At 36.3% G+C, this 21570-nt stretch overlaps 3 protein-coding genes across 3 annotated transcripts; 2 read left to right on the top strand and 1 right to left on the bottom strand.

Moving 5' to 3' along the window:
* Window positions 1–385: 385 nt before the first annotated feature.
* Window positions 386–6710, bottom strand: LOC114528260 (calpain-5-like). The gene is made up of 13 exons (XM_028549888.1): window positions 6412–6710; window positions 5395–5526; window positions 5053–5255; window positions 4448–4643; window positions 3968–4051; window positions 3645–3754; window positions 3314–3391; window positions 3027–3207; window positions 2791–2913; window positions 2352–2548; window positions 2138–2271; window positions 1467–1603; window positions 386–1293 (listed from the first exon to the last, which is right to left on the bottom strand). Exons 1-13 carry the CDS (start codon window positions 6571–6573, stop codon window positions 1111–1113), a joined length of 1920 nt encoding a protein of 639 aa, XP_028405689.1. The 5' UTR covers window positions 6574–6710; the 3' UTR covers window positions 386–1110.
* Window positions 6711–6983: 273 nt separating this feature from the next.
* Window positions 6984–16195, top strand: LOC114528182 (ankyrin repeat domain-containing protein 42-like). The gene is made up of 17 exons (XM_028549793.1): window positions 6984–7293; window positions 7974–8131; window positions 8576–8683; window positions 9127–9172; window positions 9580–9653; window positions 9866–9943; window positions 10256–10313; window positions 10385–10482; window positions 13073–13142; window positions 13489–13521; window positions 13781–13906; window positions 14429–14485; window positions 14919–15011; window positions 15253–15327; window positions 15477–15603; window positions 15774–15915; window positions 16019–16195. Exons 1-17 carry the CDS (start codon window positions 7287–7289, stop codon window positions 16127–16129), a joined length of 1461 nt encoding a protein of 486 aa, XP_028405594.1. The 5' UTR covers window positions 6984–7286; the 3' UTR covers window positions 16130–16195.
* LOC114528180 (nuclear protein MDM1-like) lies at window positions 16187–20774 on the top strand. The gene is made up of 7 exons (XM_028549792.1): window positions 16187–17217; window positions 17630–17920; window positions 18136–18412; window positions 18590–18674; window positions 19068–19176; window positions 19424–19468; window positions 19556–20774. The coding sequence occupies exons 1-7, from the start codon at window positions 17191–17193 to the stop codon at window positions 20720–20722; spliced, it is 2001 nt and encodes a 666-aa protein (XP_028405593.1). The 5' UTR covers window positions 16187–17190; the 3' UTR covers window positions 20723–20774.
* Window positions 20775–21570: the final 796 nt, after the last annotated feature.

The raw sequence follows: 21570 nt of genomic DNA, 5'->3' as shown, positions 1-21570 counted from the left end.
ATCGAAGAGGATAGGCATGATGATGCATCTGATAGATTTTTAGTACATTGTGAGCATGAGTTATGCAAGGTCAGGTGAGGCTGTGAAGACTTGGAAGTGCTATGGAAATGCTATGAAGGTTAGGGCCGTTCAGCAATCTGGTTGTCAGAGTAAGCAAAACGCAAGCTATAACTTGGCAAATTCAACCATAGTAGCCTAAAAGCTAGTTTTTTTATAAAAGACTGAGAAACAAAACCTCTTGCCAGTTTCCATATTTCCAAAGCTAGCAATTATAAACCACCATTGGAGGTGCCATTCTCCCAAACTGCACAATATTTCGCTTCATGCAGGTGAAGAAAACGCCTGAGTTGGCGTCTTGTTCGTCATAATAAAGCAGCAACAGGCATTGAACACACAATTAAAAAAGATACTAATTGATAAAGATACTAAAAGATACTACCCGTTTATAAATATTTCAGTCTGCAATACAGCGATATACAAGGCTAGATGATCAGAGAGTATGTTCCCATAATTTTATGTCTCAAAGCTGAAATTGATGCACCCCGAAATATTGCGGATACCCATCATTGGGTTCCTTCCAAGGCGATACCCTGATGTTTTCATTATATTGTTTGCAATCGTAGCTCTAAAACTACGAAAAGCAGCAAACTGCACATCTCGATGCTGCCAAGGTACATCTAACATCTTGACTGCTACCACAGCTTTAAGTTTTTATAAATATTGTTTGTTTGAACTTCAAGCTAAGAAGTGACACTGTTCCTTGGCCAAGAGCTCGTGTATAGGACTGAACCATTATGTAACGGACACCTTACTAAAATACTAATCAGGTTTTCAAATTATAATTTTGTCATTATTTTAGGCTGTTTCAGCCTAAAATCTGAGCTAAAATATTTGTTTAGGTCCCATTGTAGTGTCCGATATAGTCAGTCGACTATACAGCATCGAGATTTCTAAACTGAAGAGCGCCCGATATACATCCATGAGCATGCAGCATTACAAAGCCAGTTAATCTTCCAGGTTGAGAATATAAAGTTATTCTAAATGATATATGTATAAATAACGTTAGCACAATCAAAAATCTCCCTAGCATGCGAGTATGAGCGTCCTCGTTTAAACTGATTTCAAATCAGCATAACAGGAAATTTTAACAGTAAGCGTCCCTGGCATTTCTTCTCCAGAATTACGACCTTTTCCTTTCAACTTTACCGACTGTTGAGTTGTGCTGTTGCTAACTTCAACTGGAATGACGGCACGACCCATAAAACTGTCCCAAAATACGTTACTGTCATATACCTAGAGAAACACCAAAATTTTGGAGCTTTTTAAGTTTATTTGTTTCTATGAGATGCTTGTTTCAATGTACATGCAATTTCTTGTCTTCATTGCCGCAGATACGAAATGGCAACGGTTTCAGCTTCGTATTATTACTAGAAATTATCTTTTCTAAGAAATATGACCACACTTACATCGACAACGATTTCGCTGTTAATATTCCTGACGTAAAACAAACCTCCGGCGTTAAATTTAGGATTTAATGTGTCATTTTGTACTGGAGTTTTCACTTTCCTGCCGTCGCATTTGATAATACAATAAGGATCAGCTCCTGTAAAAAAGATCACAAAGAGGTCTTAAAACTATACAACTGGAATTTATTAAGCATACAATGCCCGTCCAAGGCATATCTTATACCGTTATATACTCTAGTTAATTGACCTAATTCCACATTCTCAGAGAAAAAACTAGTTATTATGGCTCAAAATTATGTTATTAGTTCTATCGGAGAGAAATTCATTCAACTTCTTTCAAAACACGTAAACAAAAGATATTATTCGGTCAGAGACAATTGAAAGAAAATGGAAACGGTACATCGAAAGCCATCCTTTTTGAAATTCCACATGTACAAAGTTGTTAAAAATATTCTTGTAAATTTTCAGCATAGCAAACGACAGCATAATTATCAGTTTGTAGGTTCACCACACGTATACTACAAGCAAGCTTTCAGTTCGTTAACTATCGGCCTTCGTCAGTGTAATGAAATATTTCAGATGTACATTGGAACTCGCCTAATTTGCATTTGGAACAGAACCGATGAAAATGTGGACATGAGTATAAAAGTTTGAGCAAAAAACCAACCTACCTACGCCGAATCTACTCATCTTTTTTAGGCCAGTACCGCTGATCACTGTGAATGACAGTACAGCAGAAGGAGTTCCGTATTTAGGAATACAACACAAGAAGGGAGATGCCTTGTCATTGTGGCGGGTGAGTTCCCTGGAAACATAGAACGATACATTACACGACGCAGCTTAAACGGTTTGGAAAAGGCAACGCAAAACGATTTTATTCCCTACCTCGCCTTGGCCTTCCTCTCCGTGTAAATTCTCAACATGAACTCTCCGTCATTGTTTGGATCAAATGTCGAAGGAACAACAACATAGCGGCCTGGGTCGAGTTCTAGTTTCGTGAACACTTCACGTGCATTAATGAATATTGATGAACCTGCCTTTTCCATGGAGGTATGGAGACGATATCCCCGATTCACTTCAACCTAGCAGCACGTGATCAAATATAGCGCAATAAAAACGATAGCTAAGAGAGATGTGGGGGAAATATAGGGCAATGAGATAGCTAAGAGGGATGTGGGGGAAATATAGGGCAATGAGATAGCTAAGAGGGATGTGGGGGAAATATAGGGCAATGAGATAGCTAAGAGGGAGGAAGGCCGCCACATGCACACGTCACTAGGATGCATCTCGCATGAGTAGTGTACAAAAAATTCTTGATACATACTCGCATAATAAAAAATCCAATTGTTAGTGCTTCTTTTCCCTGTGCTTTCTCAGGTCTGTTATCTTTCTGTTGTAACGCCACCATGCAATTGCGGTGTTTCTCGTCCTGTATGCTGAAGGCATACTAAATAAAGTTTTAAATTAGCCCAAATAGACGCGGTTTACTCAGCAAGCTCGTCAGGGGTATGGGGCGTAGGGCATCGCATTGTGCAATACTATTTAACACTTAATAATTACCTGTGGGTTGGTAAAGAAACTCTCTTTATTGTTGATACATCCACCAGCAGATGTCCCAAGTTTCCAAAATCCTTTATGAGAGGCTGCTCGCCATGTTTTCCTGATACTTAATGTCTTCGTGTTGGGCACATGACAAACATTGATGGTGGTAAAATATTGACAAAAATCATCAAATGACATCCTGCAAGGTATTAAAAACTATGAGATAAATTTGCCGTCACGACGACTGAGGTTATTACTTCACAGTCTATATATGATAGACAAGATGGCTTCTACAAGGATCTCACCAAAATTCACCATCATCTTCGAAAACAATACCAAGCTTCTCTCTATCACTTTGCTTCAATTTATTCCATTCTGATGACCTAAATTTTACAAAGAAACATCATAGAAGGTTGCATATTAACTGTCGTAAAAGAAACTAGAGGCGGTTAATGTGTGTATTTTTTGGCATTTGACAAAAAGTACATAATTAAACGGTTCATAATTAGTCAAAGTCAACTGATTCATTAGCCTGCGAATACAGAATCTATTTATACGCTTATCGCGTTTCCCCCCAGCGTGGAATAAGCGTATAAATAGATTCTGTATTCGCAGGCTACTGATTCATGGCAATACCCATCACTCCATGCTCCTTTCCATTCTTTCTGTCCCCAGGGATTACGTAATCTGATCATGTACAGATAATGGCGGTTGAAAAGATTGAGAAAACCTTCTCCTAAAGTAATCTGAAAAAAGAAAAGTAAATGTAATATTAGCGTTTTGTTATATAGCAATTAGCAAGTAAAATTCTTAATTGAAGAAATTGAACACCTCATGTCCATGATCTGTAAAATGTAACTGCGGTCAGTAAAAACTGTTGCATTCCATACTAAACTACAGGGAAAACCTACTACACAACTAGAAGTTTTAAGTGAAAAAGTTTAACTGAAATGTCTAACCTTCCTCATGGCTGTCACGCCGTATGCATGACCCAAAACCAAACCATTTTCTGTTCGCTTCTCCACCTCGGCTGCATCTTTTGTCTAAAAATATATACATAACAAATAATGAACAGAAATATACATTCTTTTTACAAAATAATGGCGAGTGACCAATTGTGGTATACTTAATGAATCTTTACAGAAATGAAAGGAGGTGCAATACATACAGATCAATGTATGGTATATATACACAATGTCATTAAGTTTTTTGAAGCCAAGTTCTGATTTGACATCTATCACTAGAATCTACTGCTATAATTGAGGAACTATTAACCAAATTAATGCTTTGATCAAGTCTTGGCCATTAAAAAGTAACAGTGGTGTACGAAACCTGACATCACTACAAATCTACAATCAACAGCAGTTAAACCTTCCACACTTTCCTGCTTTGCAATGCACATTACACATGAAATAGAAGTTTAATAATATTTACTGTACCCTAATTGAAGCGCTGATAAGGGCATGGTCAGATTTCATAGAGTCAGACAATTCCTTAAAGAGCTGCATCCTCTTGTCATTGTCAGCACTGTAGCCACCATCAACAATATCAACTGGTTCTGCAACACCTCCTGTGAAGTCTGCTAATGCATCAGCAGTATTTCCACCTTCTAATACTTCGTAACAGCCATTGACTCTAGAAATTCAAAACAATACACTAGAGACTAGTAAACATAACTTAAATTTAAAGAATAAAGAGAGAGAATTCACTCCCATGACATGATAGTATATTAAGCAATAAACATGAAAATAAGCTCTTCTTCTCTGACTAAGAGTGTCTTGTCAGAGCACAAGCCCAGTGCTTGCAATGAGAAAGCTATTGCGGCTTTTTGTTAGAAGAGAGGCATCCATGGTGACCCTCCTAATCTGGGAAGTACGGTTTTCTGGTACTCATAGACCTAGCTATTTCAATAAAAACTTATGTCCTAAGGTATTAATTTCAATGCTTTTTATATGCAATTCTTTGTTGCAGATGAAAAGTCCTGCTTAGGTCCATTCCAAGTGAGCACTTTGTTTGTAACACAGTCATAATATAATCAACATACTTTGCATAAGCTTTCTCCACCAAAGCACTCCAGAACTCATTCTTGGCAGTTGAACTTACATAAACAAGTTCACCATTGATAGTTGGTAAAAGATCATCAACAACAACCTCTATCCACTGACCAAAACGCCAAAATCGAAACCTGAATATTCCTTGGTATTCATTCGGTTTTGCAGGATCCCACTCTTGATTTCCTGGAATAACCTGTGGTAGGAAAATTCAAAAAAATTGATAGAAAATCTATATCTAGAATTCATATTATATCTATCTATAAATGAGATCTTGATTGCAGGCAGGTACTAGCATCAATTACCATTTATCACATATCACTACATATTTGTACCTTTCTCCAGAACATGGCTTCCTGAGCAACAAGTGCACATGCAGCAACAAACCAACAATTACCCAACTTTCCCTGAGTAACATCCTTGGTGTCTATACCACTCACAAAGAGGTGGGGATCATCACAAATTTCCTGGAAACAAAGATATTTAATGACATCAGCTTAAATTACTAGCATTGTAGGGCATTGATAAAACATTTTTTGTTCACACCTGTTAAGGCTTTGGTGGGTTCCTGTAGCTATATAATATGTTATTTATTGTAGAAAGAGAGAAAATTATGCTATAATTTTAATGAAAATTATGCCCATGAAAAGCATGGTGATTACAACACGAAAAGTTACCATGCAGTCAACACTGCTTCGAGAAGACGAGAACTGTACAAAATACTATTTAATCTAAACTAAGTTATGCAAATATTGAATTGAAGAGTAAGTGCCAACATCACATAATTGTCAAATATGCAGCATTATGTGAACAAACAGGAATGATTTAAATTATAGAGACATACTATTTATCTTAATAATATTTTAACAATCATTTAGCACTTAATAAACTTAAATAACTAGGACTTCCAAGGATTTTTTTAATTTTTACTTCAGCGCATCAGATATAATATTTACAGAAATAGCTAGAATTATTAGTTTACGTGCCAGGAATTTTTCTGGACAATTCTCCTCCTTCGTGTTACGAATAAAAAGATACTAGCTTGTATTTTATTTTGACGCTAACAGTAACTATATACTATCTATATTATGGTTTTGATGAGGTTAAAAATATATCACACAGAACTTTAAAGCTTAAAAGTGACAAATTATGACGATCGAAATCACAAATTATTAGCTATTAAACAGTCACTCTTTGCACGATTTAAGTCCCCTCAATCTTAAATAAATCATGATTGAATTAACCTCGTATTCCTCGGCAATAAATTAGATAGTAATGCGGTTAAATGCGGCTGCACACAATAGGTAAAGTAATAATCAAGCTAAACTAAAATTAAGGCAATTCAACCACACCTTTGGTCTTTTCCATTCAACTTGATCTGGAGGCATAGATCTGCTATGATACATTGACTTCACTTCAGGAGGAAATTCTGGATCTACAAATAATTTGCCTTCTGACTGGCATCTTTTCTTTAACTTTGAGTAATTTTGGTTTTTAAATTTCTTGATGGCCATTTTGTTATTAATATAACGCTACTATCGACGACAGAAAGACAACACTGCAAAGCAATGAAATATATTTGCATGTGTATTATATTATCATGCCTCTTTGTTTTGACCAAGTGACAACTCCCATCAATATTTATGCGTTGTATTGGTTGTATTGCGCGGCAATATGCTGTTATTTCCCGCAAACGGGCAAAGTTACCTTAAATAGAGTACATCGAAGTGGGAATATTTATTATACAGGAAAATTTCTGCAGTTATAATTTAAAACGTACAGAATGCGTCGTTTTATCCTTTTTCTTTATTAAATATTTTATTTTGCATGTTGCGACACTTTCCGGATATAATTCGCTCTAAATTTCTCGAACTTCAAGGTCTATTCTATTGCAGTATTGCTCTGAGCCCGAGACTGAGAGCCCGTAACAAACGTAAGGCTCGGTAAATATTGCACATAGCAACAATAGCAACTCATATTACTCATAGCAACGAAAACAAGTTCAGTGAATGGTGAGCTTCATTCAGTTTCTTCGAAGGAGAAATCAGTAATTGTTAAAAAGGAACTTAAATTGTTGTCATTCTTTGTCATATTATACGATATTAGCCGTTAAAGATTCGAGAGAATTATGTATAGCAGTATAGCTCAGTAGCTGGGATGTATATTAGAATCATGGCAAGAGAAATTTGAGAAAGTAATAGTATTGTGTACATATATTACAAACACAATGCCAGGTAGGAAGTATTTTACATCATTACGATAATATTATTGGTGTAATGAATTATTCGTACACTTTGTATCACCTCTGATCAAATTCCCCCCCCCCCCTTGGGCCCCCTTTCCAGTACCCCTTTCCATTAGTAGGGGGAGGGGTACTGGGACATAGTCATGGGCACTTTGTCAAAAAGCCAACAAGCTCACCCTTGGAAAACATAGAACATTCTTGACTCACAAGTCATTGGTCTTCTCACTCTGAAATTTTGCTCTTTTTCTTCAATACTGTCAATAAAGATTCTAATTTCCTTTCCATTGATTTCAACCTACCTATCATAAACAAGCATTTCTCACCACTCTCTCTCTCTCTCTTAAGATTGAATTAAACCCTAATTCCACCCTATCCTCCCATTTCTTTCATCTCTTCTTTTCCACCACCTTCCACTACAACACTTTGTGCATTTACTTTTTCATTCTCACAACTGTTTTATGGTTATTGCAGCGCTAGTACCTCCCCATTTAGTCACATCATTGAAATGTTTCCATAAACATTTCTGCCAGCTTTTCCTAGCTGTGACTTATCCCACATTTCATTCATCTTTATTCAATTATCAAATTCAAAAAGAATGTTTTCATGGCAATTTTTCTCTTACCTACATTAATCGGTACATGAAGGATTTTGTTGGGACCTGTTTTTTAGATAAAATTCGCCGTATATCCAGTATCCATGAAGCTGTTCGTTTTGGTGACGTAACAGAAGTTCAGGCAATGGTACAGAGTGGTGCTGGAATTAATGATTTAGATCCAAAATTTAAATTTACACCACTCCACTGGGCTTGCAATTATGGTAGTCTAGAGGTATTAGAAATAATTTATATTCAATCATATGTAATCAGTACAAGCTAGACAGCATCAAAATGATATTCATTAATAGCATGGTTTTCCAATGTTTCCCCACTTATAATATGACAGTTGTCATAAAATCAATTCCGAAAATTGCTGAAAATTTTATTAAATGGGTGATTTTTCACTTCATTCAAAAGACATTGTTATAAACAAAAAAGGGTGTTGCAATTGGTCTTGGTGTACCAGCCTCTTCAATCATTGTTTTGTTCAATCTGTCCCTCAGATGAGTCCATGAAACCACACCCTACTTTAATTACACCCATCCAGATTTTTCCATGTCATTTGTTTTCTTAGTATTAAATCTTTACGCAAAAACTGAGCATTATATTGAGGCCTTTTTCTATGTATAGGACTTGAATATTATTACTGACAATGTTGTTTATTGTGTATGTATAGTGTTTACATTGGCTTTTGTGGCACGGTGCGTCTTATTCGGAAACATCTCCGGACGGTTGGACACCAGCCCATATTGCAGCTATTCGTGGTCAGAACGCTTGTCTACAGGTAATCAGCGATGATGAATCTATGGTGTGCAGTGTGCACGTCTTAAGGGTGTTACTTGTTAGCGATCGATTTAGGACAAATTCAAACTCCGAATGTTTTGTGAAAATGAAGCACCCCAAAAGTAATAAATACAAGGACCTCGGACTAGCACCCGACTATTCAATTTCTCCGTCGCGACCCTGGCGGTGACGTAGGCAGCCTGACGATTTGTCCTGTCATGCTAATATTTTGGTGTTAGTCTGGCTACTGAAAACATTGAACTTCTAAATACATTAATAATTATAATGACTCGAAATTTTCATAGCGGACAAAATCTTCATGCAGGCTGTCTACGCCACTGCTGCCGGGTTTGATTACTTGAGTTTCGATGGACCGAGCCTGTATCCAAAGATAAAATAGTTATTTCTTTTGTAATATCTTGTTACTCATACTTTCATGTGTAGGCATTGGCTGCAAACGGTGCCTCATTGGAGGCAAGGGACCTTCGAGGTAGGTGCCCGTACAATAGTTAAATGGATTTGCAAATTCTAAAACAGTTTCAACAAAGAGAATATAGTCTGACCATTATAGGCTTTTCCACCTAAAGAGACACGATTATACAAATAAAAAATTCCGTTAATCTCATCTTCAACATTCGTCCTTCTCTTTCTGTCGATTTTTCTAATAGTTAACTTCTAATAACCTGTCCCCAATTGTATAAAAGACTATATAGTTAATTTTTAAATGAAGTTGAGGATGGAATTAGCAAATCAGAGTTGTGTATGTCTGAGTTAACTAGGATTTAACTACGCAAAATGTAAAAAGAGTTTTATACAACCGGCCCCTGATCGCGCTATACTTTCGTGTGTTGAATTTTCCTAAGCCAAAATCTAATTTTCTTTTTCTATTTTTCAAAGGTTCAACGCCATCTCACTTGGCAGCAACACATGGAAATTCTTACACTTTGCAATCAATATTAAGACATGGCGTTGTAAGTTCTAACACTTGCTGTAAAAAGACACCGAGCTGTTATTTTCTTTTAATGTAAAGTATAAAAATTGCTTGTCCTTATATGCTCGTACATCACTAGTCTACTTTTCGCTCTAATTTAAACAAAGGTCATGCACGGTTTATGCATTTCTGACGCCGGGGGGTGACCGGGTACGAATTTCTTCATGACAATATTCTACATTTTTTCTTCAGGATATTAATACCGTTGATAAATTTGGTTGGACCGCTGTTCATGCTGCTTCGTTCCATGGCAGGCTCGGTTGTCTTCAGGTGGGAAACTTTAATTTGCATGTGCATGTATTTTATATTTCGTAGAAAAATGACAATACTTTTTACATTACTACATATCAAATACTAATCCCCACTAATAATAAACACTCGCCATTCATCAAACAAAAATAAATATTTTCACATGCCTTTTCTTTATCGTCGAAAATACAAATCTAGACCGTGACGTTTCATAAAATGTCAGTAATGACGTTCACGAAATGCCCTGTCTTATATTTTTGTAACGGAACATATATTCACAAAATTTCGAGTACATTCTTTAAAACAATTTTCCTTCTTCTATGTCAATTTTAGCTGTTATTCCGCTGGGGAGCTCGGTTAGATGAAGTTGATGGTTTAGGAAATACTCCAGGTTGGTTGTTTTTGTAATTACAGATCAGTTGCAAGAAAAAATAACATTTCTGTGATCATTTTATTTTACAGTGCATCTAGCAAGTGTTGAGGGTCATCTTCCTTGTGTAAAATTTCTTATCTGTTCAGCAGCCAGTATTGATCAAACTCTCAACACACGTAATGATCAGGTATGTCGCGTGGTTAATAACAAACATGCAGGCTTATTATAACAGAGGCTCCCTGAAAAAACTGTACAAGACGTTGTCAATATTTCAAAACAATCCAGCGTGCAAAGGTATACTCATAGGTAGCCTAGAAATTTATATATCAAATCAAATATATATATTGATATATATATATATATATATTCGCAAATTGTATTATATATCAATATATAATACAGTATAATTAGTACAGGCAGTAAAAGCTGACCGCGCTCGTAATCTATGTAGTCGAAGGCTGAGTACAAACAGATTTCTGGGCTACCTATGGTATACTTACCAAGACCGTGCATAATTCGTATATTTGCGTGATATACGCATGCATGTATTTGATAAAAAAAAACACAGTCATTTACAATATTGCATTTGCAAATTGCATTACAAAATTTATTTGCGTTGCAAGGTCATTTTGACAGACCGGTTCCCAAAAATTATTTCCAGGCCGGGACACTATATATATACATATATGGATAATTACTAACACAATAAATAAAGTAAATTATAAGAACAAACCAGGATTTCAATCTCAATGAATGGTGTTTACTCCGGTTTTCCAGAATGCATGGGAAAAGCCTGTTTCGAAAACCCCTGTTGTCCAAAACTATACGGTCGATGTTGTATATTAAGTAGCAATCTTTTTTAAAGTTTTAAAAGCTTCTTTCCTTAACGTTTTGTTCTTCCAAAAGAAAATCAAAGAATCCAAAGTTGAGTTGAGTAAAAACAAGTTAATACACCAACCAGCAATAATCATGCTATCGACCCTATCGTATTTGTCAAGTTCCACTCGTGAGAAAATTAGAGGTGGAAAGAAGCTAAGGAATGAACATATTACAACCAGTAGACATGATTTAGCGAGCTTTAGATTGGTCAAGACCTCTTGTGTCGATATTTCATCTGCGGAACTTCGATCATTTGTAGTAAGGCGTTGGCCATTATCTTGGGCGTTGGCTTGTTTGTGTTCATCACCGACACGGCCTTCAGCTTGTCCGTGAATGCTTTTCACTCTATGTTTTGATTTGTTATCTTGTGGGTCGAACGTATTGGTTTGATCCTTTGATGATTCATATTCGGGTTTTAAATTCTCTTGAAGTGTCGGTCCAATATCTAGCTGTTCTAAAGAACAATGACATTCATTTAGGTTTCCTGCAACATCGTGATTTAGGCAATCGTCCAGTTCATTTTCTTGGTTTCCGTGGGGATATCCTGCTTTCTTGGTGTTTGAGATTCTAATAATTTCTTTCTCTCCTTTTCCACGTTTTCTTTGATTTGAATTATCCGAGTTTCGGTCACTACTCTGTGCAGGTCTTTTCTCTTTCTTGCGTTCAGCATTTGTTGCCTTCTCATCTTTTTTTGGTCCCTCTTTGTTGGTATTGCAAATTTCAATATTGCTTGGTAGACCTGAAGCAATACTTGTTTGATTTTTTCTCACTCTACTGCGCCTTACCAACTGTTCCTTACCAACGCTAAATATCTTCCAATGAAAATACACTGTGCTCGGTAAATGTAGTAATGACTCGAGTGCAATGAAGATGACTATCAACGGATGCCCGATGGGGATTGACACTATCGTGAAAGCCACGAGCAACATGCATAACACAGCTACGTATATCGAGATACGTTTCTTTGTAACTTTATTGCGATGATAAATCGGGTGGACTATGCTTGTATATCGTTCAAAGTTCATGGCTGATAAATTAGCTATCGAAAATCCATATGCCATAAGAATAACTTTCAAGAAAACCAAATAAAATTCACAATTACCGTTCCCGACTATCTTTGGCACTGTGACTGCGGCAAATAATGGAGTAACAACGGCGCCTATCCCAAGATCAATGATCGATTGAATGTATATCAAGTAGTTATATGTGTTCTTTTTCATCTGTCTAGAAGCTCGAAACGTCAATATTGTGATAAGATTGAGAAGTATTGTTGAGATAGCTGTGATGATACTAAATGCTAAAATGGCTATATGGTTTATAAGGAGTTTTTTTGAGGGTAAATTCCCGGGCACATCAAACATATCACGTAAAACTGAACATATTTGCAAATACCCAGAAATATCTGATGTGTAGTTGGCCATCATGTCATTATTCAGGTTTTCTCACGTTTTCGCCAAAGTATACTAGCTTCTTTTCTTGCTTCCGGCCCACGTCGATTTCTCTTCAACCAATCTCAAAAGTTGTACTCATTTCATTTTTCCTGTGGCAGATATTGTAATATGTGCTATACTCATCAAAACAAAGTTATTTTATAGTCGTGCATGTGAAGAAACTAATAATGTTTTTCTGGTAATTTTACCCTTACGATTGGCGTAATTATTATTACATTGAAATGAAGATATAATGCCTTTAATTACTTATTCAATTCCATCAAAAGCTCGTGCGTGTGAAAAGTCAGTTGGATCGTTTTGTTTCGGGACTTTTGAGATATTGAAGAAATTGATATTTGCAATGGCACTACACGCGGTGATAATTGATCGATCAATATTATACTGGCAAAAACTGGCAAATGAAATGATTTTAGTTTTAATTTACTGAAACAATTGGCTATTCTTTAGGGCGAAACACCGCTGGACCTTTGTCGGCAAATGCAGAAACATGATTGTTTAGATTATTTGACAGCTGTGGGTGAGTGACTTGAAAAAACATAGATGCATGTGCATTTTATATCTCGACCAATTCCAAGCATTCCTTGTCCTGACGTAAAACTTGTATAAGACCAAAAACACCAGATCTCACCTCCCATACGATATTTTTATATGATCGATCGTGGAAACAATTCCCGACAAAACATTTAGCATATTATTTTAGGTATTGCCTTATTTCTTTCTATTTCTCTCGCGTTTTTATGCCGGATAACTTATTACATGCATATATAGGCGTTTTTAGTCCGATGATAGAAAGAATGCATGCTGTGTGTCCGCTTATGTTAACCAACATGCATCCTTACCAATAATACTTATTATATTTCTAGAGTACGATCTTCTACATCCAGAAAAAGAAGAAAGTACGTAAAGATGAAAGTTGAGACCCCATTAAATCGCAGACAAAATAAAGATATTTTAGCTATGAAGTTGCCACATGTTAAGCATGTCGCGTGTATATTTTTCTTTGGGTTATTTATAGGGCAAGTTGTTCAAAGCTCGGTTAAGGTCATTCAATGCCATGCAAGATGTTGCACGACAACTGTTTTACAGTAATATACACTTGCGATAGTTAAACATATTATCCTTGCAGTGTATGTCTATAGCTCCAGTTTTTTTTAGACCTGGCGTTTCCAGCCCATGCAGCAGCGTACAACGGAGATCTTGGACATTTAAAAATGCTCATTGAGACTGGTGTTGTGTCTGTGAATGAGCGAAATGATAAAGGTTCCACACCAGCACACAAAGGTATATTTCATTTAGAATGTGCATGTCACAGGTCGCAATAAGAAACTTGACACAAACAGTTTTTGCATGTTTACCTCGCCTTTCACATGCATGCATGAATGCTTGGCAATATGCTATATATGCTTTAATATTATCTCGTTTATTTGCATTTTCTCTTGCTTTTCTAACCTGGCCTTATGTTATGTGTACAAATATTATCACTTTTTCCTTCTTTTGTACCGAGTATTGCATGGAGATATATATTGTCTATCGACTCTTTCATATATTTCGCAAATATTAACATGGGTCTGCCTAGTCCAGAAATAGCTATTTATATAATTATAAAAAAGAAATGAATGTGTAGAATATTAAAACTCACTCTATGATATCCGAATGCAACTAAATTATGGAAAATTGTGATTCAATTTATTTTTTTACAATGCAGTGTCTTACTTTCCAATAATAGTAGCTGTTGCCTGACTGATAATCGTTGCAGAGCAAAAATGACATTTTTTAAGATATTTATCATGTTTCTTATTACAGCTGCTGGTAACGGCCATGTTGAATCTCTTCAATGGTTGGTTGAGAAGGGAGCTGACCGTAAGTAATGATTGTCTTGAATGATTGTAAGAAATAATTTAACATACAGGAAATAAACTCAGTGAAACTTTGCGGAAGATGGCTACAAATGCTAAGACTTATGAAGAAATCCAAAGTACAATACGTACATTGCATGTCTGTTGCAATCATCTTGTGTTCAACGGCTGTATTCTGTAATAACGAACTCACAAACACTTAATACTGAGTGCCGCTGTGGAAGAGTGTGATATACTCACTGAAGTATATTACTGAACATTAGTCCAGTCAGAATCATGCATTAGACGGAATCACGGAGAAGATACGAGCTTAATATTTTTTACTTCAACATGTTCATACACAACAGCTAGTGCATGTAGTTTGTGTTTTAATAGACGATATAATAGACTATCGCTGCGGTCATATTGATCAATTTGCTTAAATTGGATATTTTTAGTGTCAATTATGAATTCAGCTGGTGAAACACCAAAAGATGTCGCGAGAAGATTCGGTAGATTAGCCTGTGTTAACATACTTGGTGGAGAAACAGGTACGAGAGCGAGTCTTTACACAAAATTTGTTCAGAAAAAAAACTATAGTCACGCTAATTGTTCGCTATCTAAGATTGGTTGGTACTTGCATTTATTTTCTCAAAGCCGATTTATCACACTTGTTCGTCACATTCAATTTATAAAATAAAATGATGAAAGTTAATTGTTCGCTAACTTAGATTGGTTACCACGTTCAGAGTGCCTTATGACAATAAATATATTGTATCGTTGTTTTCGAAGGTAACGAAGACTTAGTTGATGAAGCAAGTCAAGATCAAGAGCCTAAAGGGCCTCAATCGAGTGCGAAAGCTAAAGGTATGATATATTTTAATATACATCCTGCAAATATTTACATCCAGAAAAGAGAGGTTGACTTGTTAATATGCTGGCACCACAAGAGCTTAAGAACAAATCGATTCCTCGGTCCCCAAGCAACACATGCAACCGTTTTTATGTCCTTATAGGTAGAGCAAAACGTAAAATGGAGGAACTGCAACGTTTGTTGGATACAGCAAAGATGAATTATCAACAACTTGGAGGTGAACTTGAGGAGGATAAAATTAAGCAAGAAGAACAGAAAGAAAACGCTAGGCAAGTCCACATGCAACAATCTTGAAATATCTGTGTTTTACTTTGCTGCCCAAAATGGCTGTTAAAAAGTAATACAACGTCAGTTGAATAAGCTCAATGCAGTAATACTCTTTTGTACATCATGCTGCCTGGAATCCTTTTTCTTACGAATGAATCAATGTTTTTGATAGGGTTATTCGAGAGCTGGAAGCTCAGTTAGAATATGAACGAATACGTCGTGAGGACTTGGAAGCAGATTCCGACAAACTTCGTTCAAAAATTCATTCTCTTACGTTGGAAATTGAAGAAATGCGTAATATGACTATAGCAAAGGTGACAAATAATGTTTTGAATTATAGTAAAAATATATTTCTATCCCTTTCATTTAGTATAAAATAATAAAAATATATCTATTTATATTTATTTTTTTCTTCAGGCCCAGGCCCCGCGGACTTCAGAACCTGTGATGGGTCGTCAAAGGAAAAAGAAAACGAAGCCTCGACCACACACAGCATTTGCAAGCGGTCTTCATGGCTTCTTTGAATAAAAAATGCTTTATGGAACACCAAAATATGTAATAGACCTTTCTTATAATGATGTCAAACGCGGAAAGTCTGATGTTACACGAAATTTGATTGGCTCCACAAACTATCGAGCCAATCAAACTTCGTGTAACATCATACTTTCCGCGTGATGCTATATGCAAAAGGTCTACATTACGAGATTGCCGTGTAAAGGAAAGTGCACAAAGAATGCAATGCCCTCAGTTACAATAACAACTGTCTCCATATTTCAGTGGCCGTGGCGGTTTCACTTTCAAATGTTCATCTTATTGTAGTGTTGGATATTGGACATGAGAAACTAAATTATGTTTCTCATTTCACGGCGCTTATTGCATAATTTTAATTTATTATTTTAGACTAAAGATATATTATAGCTTCAATTTTGAACAGTCATTTAATGCTGGGAATAATTTTAAAAAGTAAGGTGGATTGTTTTGTTTCAAAAATGTTCGAAGTTTCCACATTCATACTTATTGTTGATTGGATTGACAGCATAATCAATATTCTCTAGCAATAATTTGGACATTTGGCCATTGTTCTGGCCTCTCCTTTCGGCAGTCCTTTTCAGCAGAAGAAGCAGCTGTAAGTGACAACCTCCCAAGCCAAGGCTTTTCTACATACGCTTTACGGCCCAATGACAGCCAACGACTTGCTGTAAAATATATAGTTCTATGTATATACATAGGCTGCAGCCTAAAGAATTAAGGGGGAGGGCAAGTTATACCAGCAAAAATTATCTGACGCACGAATACAAATTCACTGACATATCACTGATTTCAAGCAAAATTACACAAGTTTTCGTAGAATTTGAAAATTATCTAGAATATTATGGTTGCGATTGCGAATGCTGCTCGGTAGCGAGAGAAAACGAAATCAGTCGTGGGGGCTATTCTCGTAGGGTACAAATACCGTGTCACAGACCGTGAAGTCAGTTTATTCAGTTCACAAATTTCAAATTTGAAATGTTTTATGCAAATGTTTGGTTTAAATTTGAAAGAAAGTTGCGAAGTCACATCAAGTATATGTATCAAGAAATAATAGAAATATGCCATCAAGGGTAAAAAGAGTACGGGTATGTGTATGAGATGTAAATGTCCACAGGTTTTATTACTGGTATCGTGTATGGTGTAAATATAGTAGAATGATGCTCTTGACGCTCAGTTTTAGAATATGTGTATTGAAGCATTTGTATTTATTAGATGATTTGGCGGTATTGGCTGCAAAAATCTCCCTAAAAAGCTTTTACCAAAACCTATTTAATAATAGCTGTGTTTAATCAAACCTGCCTCTCAACTGATGACTAAAAATGTCAATACAAACATTTACTTGGTTGAAATGTAAACATTTTTTAAAAGTGAATCAATGTCAATTGTCATTCATGTCCATTCTTGCCCAAAGTCTATTTGTCTTTCTGTTAAGTATTCTTCAGTAAAGTTGATTAAGTAATAGATTATCTATATACTTATTGAAATTTTACTATTTAGTTTGAAACAGAATATAATTCAAGTTTTAAAGCATTTGATCCAGATGTTTACAAGTCACCATTGATTGCTGCTCTTATTGATGAACCAATAACCACTGATCTTGACAAAACAAAAACAGCAGCTGGCTTGAAGTCAAATAAATTCTTGAAGTCATCAGAACCACCACTTCAAAGAAAGTCTAAGTCTGGCATTGCTCATGACAGAACGTCTGAGACTGTACAGAACACCAACAAAAGACAAAATTTGGCAACAAACAAAGAATCTGCTGAAATTAATGACAATTTAACAAAGGTAGGTGTGGCTAAAAGCAAAATATTGAATATTTGTTAATGATTTTCCATGAAGAAATTCATTACTGGCAACAAGGTACCTGTTTACATATTTACATTTTAGGCATGATCAATTGAATTTTATAGTATTTTTGTTGCTAATAAGAGAAATTATCTGTTCCTTGCAAATCAAATTATATTTTTTCCTATTGAATTTCTTTTTACATTTCTTCTTAGAAAAACAGGGCACTGGAATATAAGGCGGGTTTAAAACCTGATTATTCCTTGGAAAAGACCAAGTTCCCAATATCTGAATATCAGAGAGAATATGAAAGGAAGAAGTTTGCAGTTGGTGACACACCTCTACTCAATGCTGAGAAAATTGTATTCGATTCACACACAAACATTCCTAGATTTGTAAGAGATAAAGTACCACGTAGGACTGAGTACCAGAGCAAGTTTGCAGAAACTCATCATGGAGCTCGACAGAAACAAAAAAAAGGAAAGAGTGAGGGTATGTAAAAAAAGTTGAACGTACATGAAAGTATGTCAGTAAGTCTTCATTGCAGGCACATAATTGCAAAAGGGTTTTCTAATTTGAATGATTTCATGAGCTGGTTAATTACGGATTATGGATAATGTACATTGACACGATGTTACTATGCAGCATATTAAATGGTAATTGTTTTAGAAAATCCTCCAAGCGCCGTAAAAAGATTGCTACAAACGTCTCATAACCCAGATCCTCCATTTTTCCCTCATGGATCATCCAACAGGTACAGTAACTGCAACTTCAGAAAATTGAGTAAGTCATGTCATGTAGGATGTCAACCTCACATGCCATTAGAGTTATATATTGAATTGGTCACTTGATTACACAACTCCCTAAAATATTGCACAATTTAAGATCATCCTATACTGCAGCCTGAAAATTTGTTGCTGTTGCACATGACCCCAGTGGCATAAGGGAGGTCAAAACTCTACATATGATTCCACATTAAAGCATGCATGAGCTGAAAGAGAGTAAAAATTTAAAAATTGTGAATCATCGCTGACCATCCTTTCTATTTGTTCTTAATATTAAGGCCCAGTGTGCACTTGCTAGCTAGCAAATATTCGCCAAATAATATCTAGTAATAAGCAATGCTATCTATAATGCTTCCCAACAGAGTGATCCATACTGAATACCAGGCAAACTTTGGTTCTCCCAAGAAATTTCAATATGAAGAAGGAATCTGGTTAGGTGCAAAACCTCCACATTTGCTTCCAGATTACCAGGTTAGTTTTCCAAAACATAGGAAAGACACAAACTATGGCATGTAGTCTGTTATGTCCAACCCTGCTTGCAGTAGTTTTTAGTCAAATTCCCGTACTATGTGATGGGAATTTTGTTCCTGTATTATGCTCGAGAATATCGGCGTTGGAACGGGATGAAAAAATGGGCTGCCTCTTTATCAACAGATTTTTAATTTTTTCAAAATACTTTTACCAAACATTGTTGATTAATTTTTTACGGTATTTTTAGTCGACTACTGAATCGAATGAGCATATCAACAATTGGTTTGAAGAGGTACTACAGATGCTTTGGATTATTACGATGAATTTCTGTATTTTCCGTGTTACATTGGTCATAATTTCGTATCACTGTTAAAATTAGGTTCTTGAGCTGAGGGAAAAAGCGAGACATTACAAAGTTCGAGCTATTGAAGGAAATTATTTTTCTCGTGAATTTCTTGCCCAACTTGACTCTGAACTGGAACAACTTTATGAAAAACGACGTGAGACCATTCACGCTAAAAAGAAGGTTAAGAAACCAGGACATGACGATGCAATATTGCAATCATCCAGTGAGTCGAAAAGCTCTGAGAATACACCACCAAGAGATTCTTCAGAGAAGCTGGGAGATCCCCGTGTAAATGATGAAAGTGAGGAGTGTAGCGAGAATATTGAAGATGGAAAGCAAGTTTACCGAGATTTAAATGAACAATTTAAAAATGTGTCTCTGGATAGTGAGGCAAGTCATGATTCAGAACACGATTCAGTTCTTAGTGGCAACGAGCAGGATGCGTGCGAAAAACGCACAAGACAATCTAGAACTATCAGTCCAAAGCAATCGCCAAATAAGAGGTCCAACAGCAACAAGACCCAAAGGAAAGCATTATTTACTAAGACAATGCGTCTCCCCAAACATCATGACATGAAAAGAGATAAGCCATTGATGCATGACAAGTCAAACCAAACCAAGCATGTCGAATCAAAGCCATTACCAGGCAAGACTGTTGACCACAAACATTTGCCCACATCGCACGGAGCTGTGAAATCATCACAAGCCATGAGAAGAAGAGAAAGAACATTATTCCAGGATGATTCTCAAAGTGTTTCAGAGAATAGTGGCACTCTTGCGAAGCCCGTGACCAAAGCATTGCCTAGCCAGACTGATAACCAGATACCATTGTCAACATTCCACCCAAGAACAAAAGGAGGTCGTACTAACAGTAGCAGAGGAGATGGGGCAATATTGCGCAATATATCAAGTGGCAGCGACGCCAGTTCTGAGCTGAGTGAAGACCGTGATGGCAATGGCTGGCCGGAGGACAGTTATCAAAGTCCGGATAGATTTAACATTAAATATGTTAAGGGTATGCATAGCAATGATAAAGAAGCGCCAAGCACCTCTGTTCGCAGTACCTGTGGCAGCGAATCGTTGAATAAGAGTGGGTACAACAGTGATTCATATTTATCGCAGTTTTCTTTAGCGAGTCAAGAGTCTGTCGCACGACAAACGTTAGTTCATGCCAAGCAAAGAAAAGATAATTTCTGGTAACTTTGATCACCTTAATTGTGCTCAGTGGCGTAACGAGAGCGATAATTTGAAGGGGGGGGGTGAATATTCCTTTAGGGCAGAACTGAATATATGAATATTAATCCCCCCCCCCCAATTATCGTTCTAGTTACGCCCCTAACTGTGCTTTCGTATACTTTTAAGCATTTTTATATATTTTAATCGTGGTTAGTTGTAACCTGTAAAAACATGCAGTATAAAACAAATATAAATTATAAGAATTTTGAATCTTAAATTTAGACAAAAGGATTATCCCACCCTACCTGGTCTTCCTTGTTTTAATGGATCATGGGTAGCATTTAGGATTACTATTTATTTGGATATTTTGTACAGGATTATAAATTTTGACTTTGAGAAGAGCGCTATTTTGATTATAGAATATAGGAATTGTAAAATAAGCCAATATAGGTTTGCAGCAAATTTGATAGCATCAGTTTCTTACTCACTCAGTACAATATTCTGGGTGGTACGTCCAACGGTCCTGTCTTTTGATCATGAAATCAGACCTTTTGTTGTCGCGTTTAGGGATTTATTGTAAATTGTTCTGCTTTTTTGCCGTGTCTGGCGTGTCATGTTTTGGCCGTGTCATGCCGGTCAGGAAGTTATAATTCTTCCGTCATAATTCACGTATTCAAACTGATCTGCCCACGTTCAAAACACAAAGTCTGATCGCAATAAAAGGGATTTCTTGGGACACCAAGTACCGAAAACGGAAAAACACCCCGTACAAAAGACATTTAGAGATTTAAATTCCTAGTGGTCACAATAATGCTAGTTGATGATACACATGTGACTAAAATCTGTAGCCCATCAGCTTCCCGCCTCATACA

Source organism: Dendronephthya gigantea, unplaced genomic scaffold, assembly GCF_004324835.1.
Source record: "Dendronephthya gigantea isolate DGI-Jeju-01 unplaced genomic scaffold, DenGig_1.0 000048F, whole genome shotgun sequence".
NCBI classification, from domain to species: Eukaryota; Metazoa; Cnidaria; class Anthozoa; order Malacalcyonacea; family Nephtheidae; genus Dendronephthya; species Dendronephthya gigantea.
Note: the sequence above shows the minus strand (reverse complement) of the source record. Positions and strands in the feature narration are given on the sequence as shown.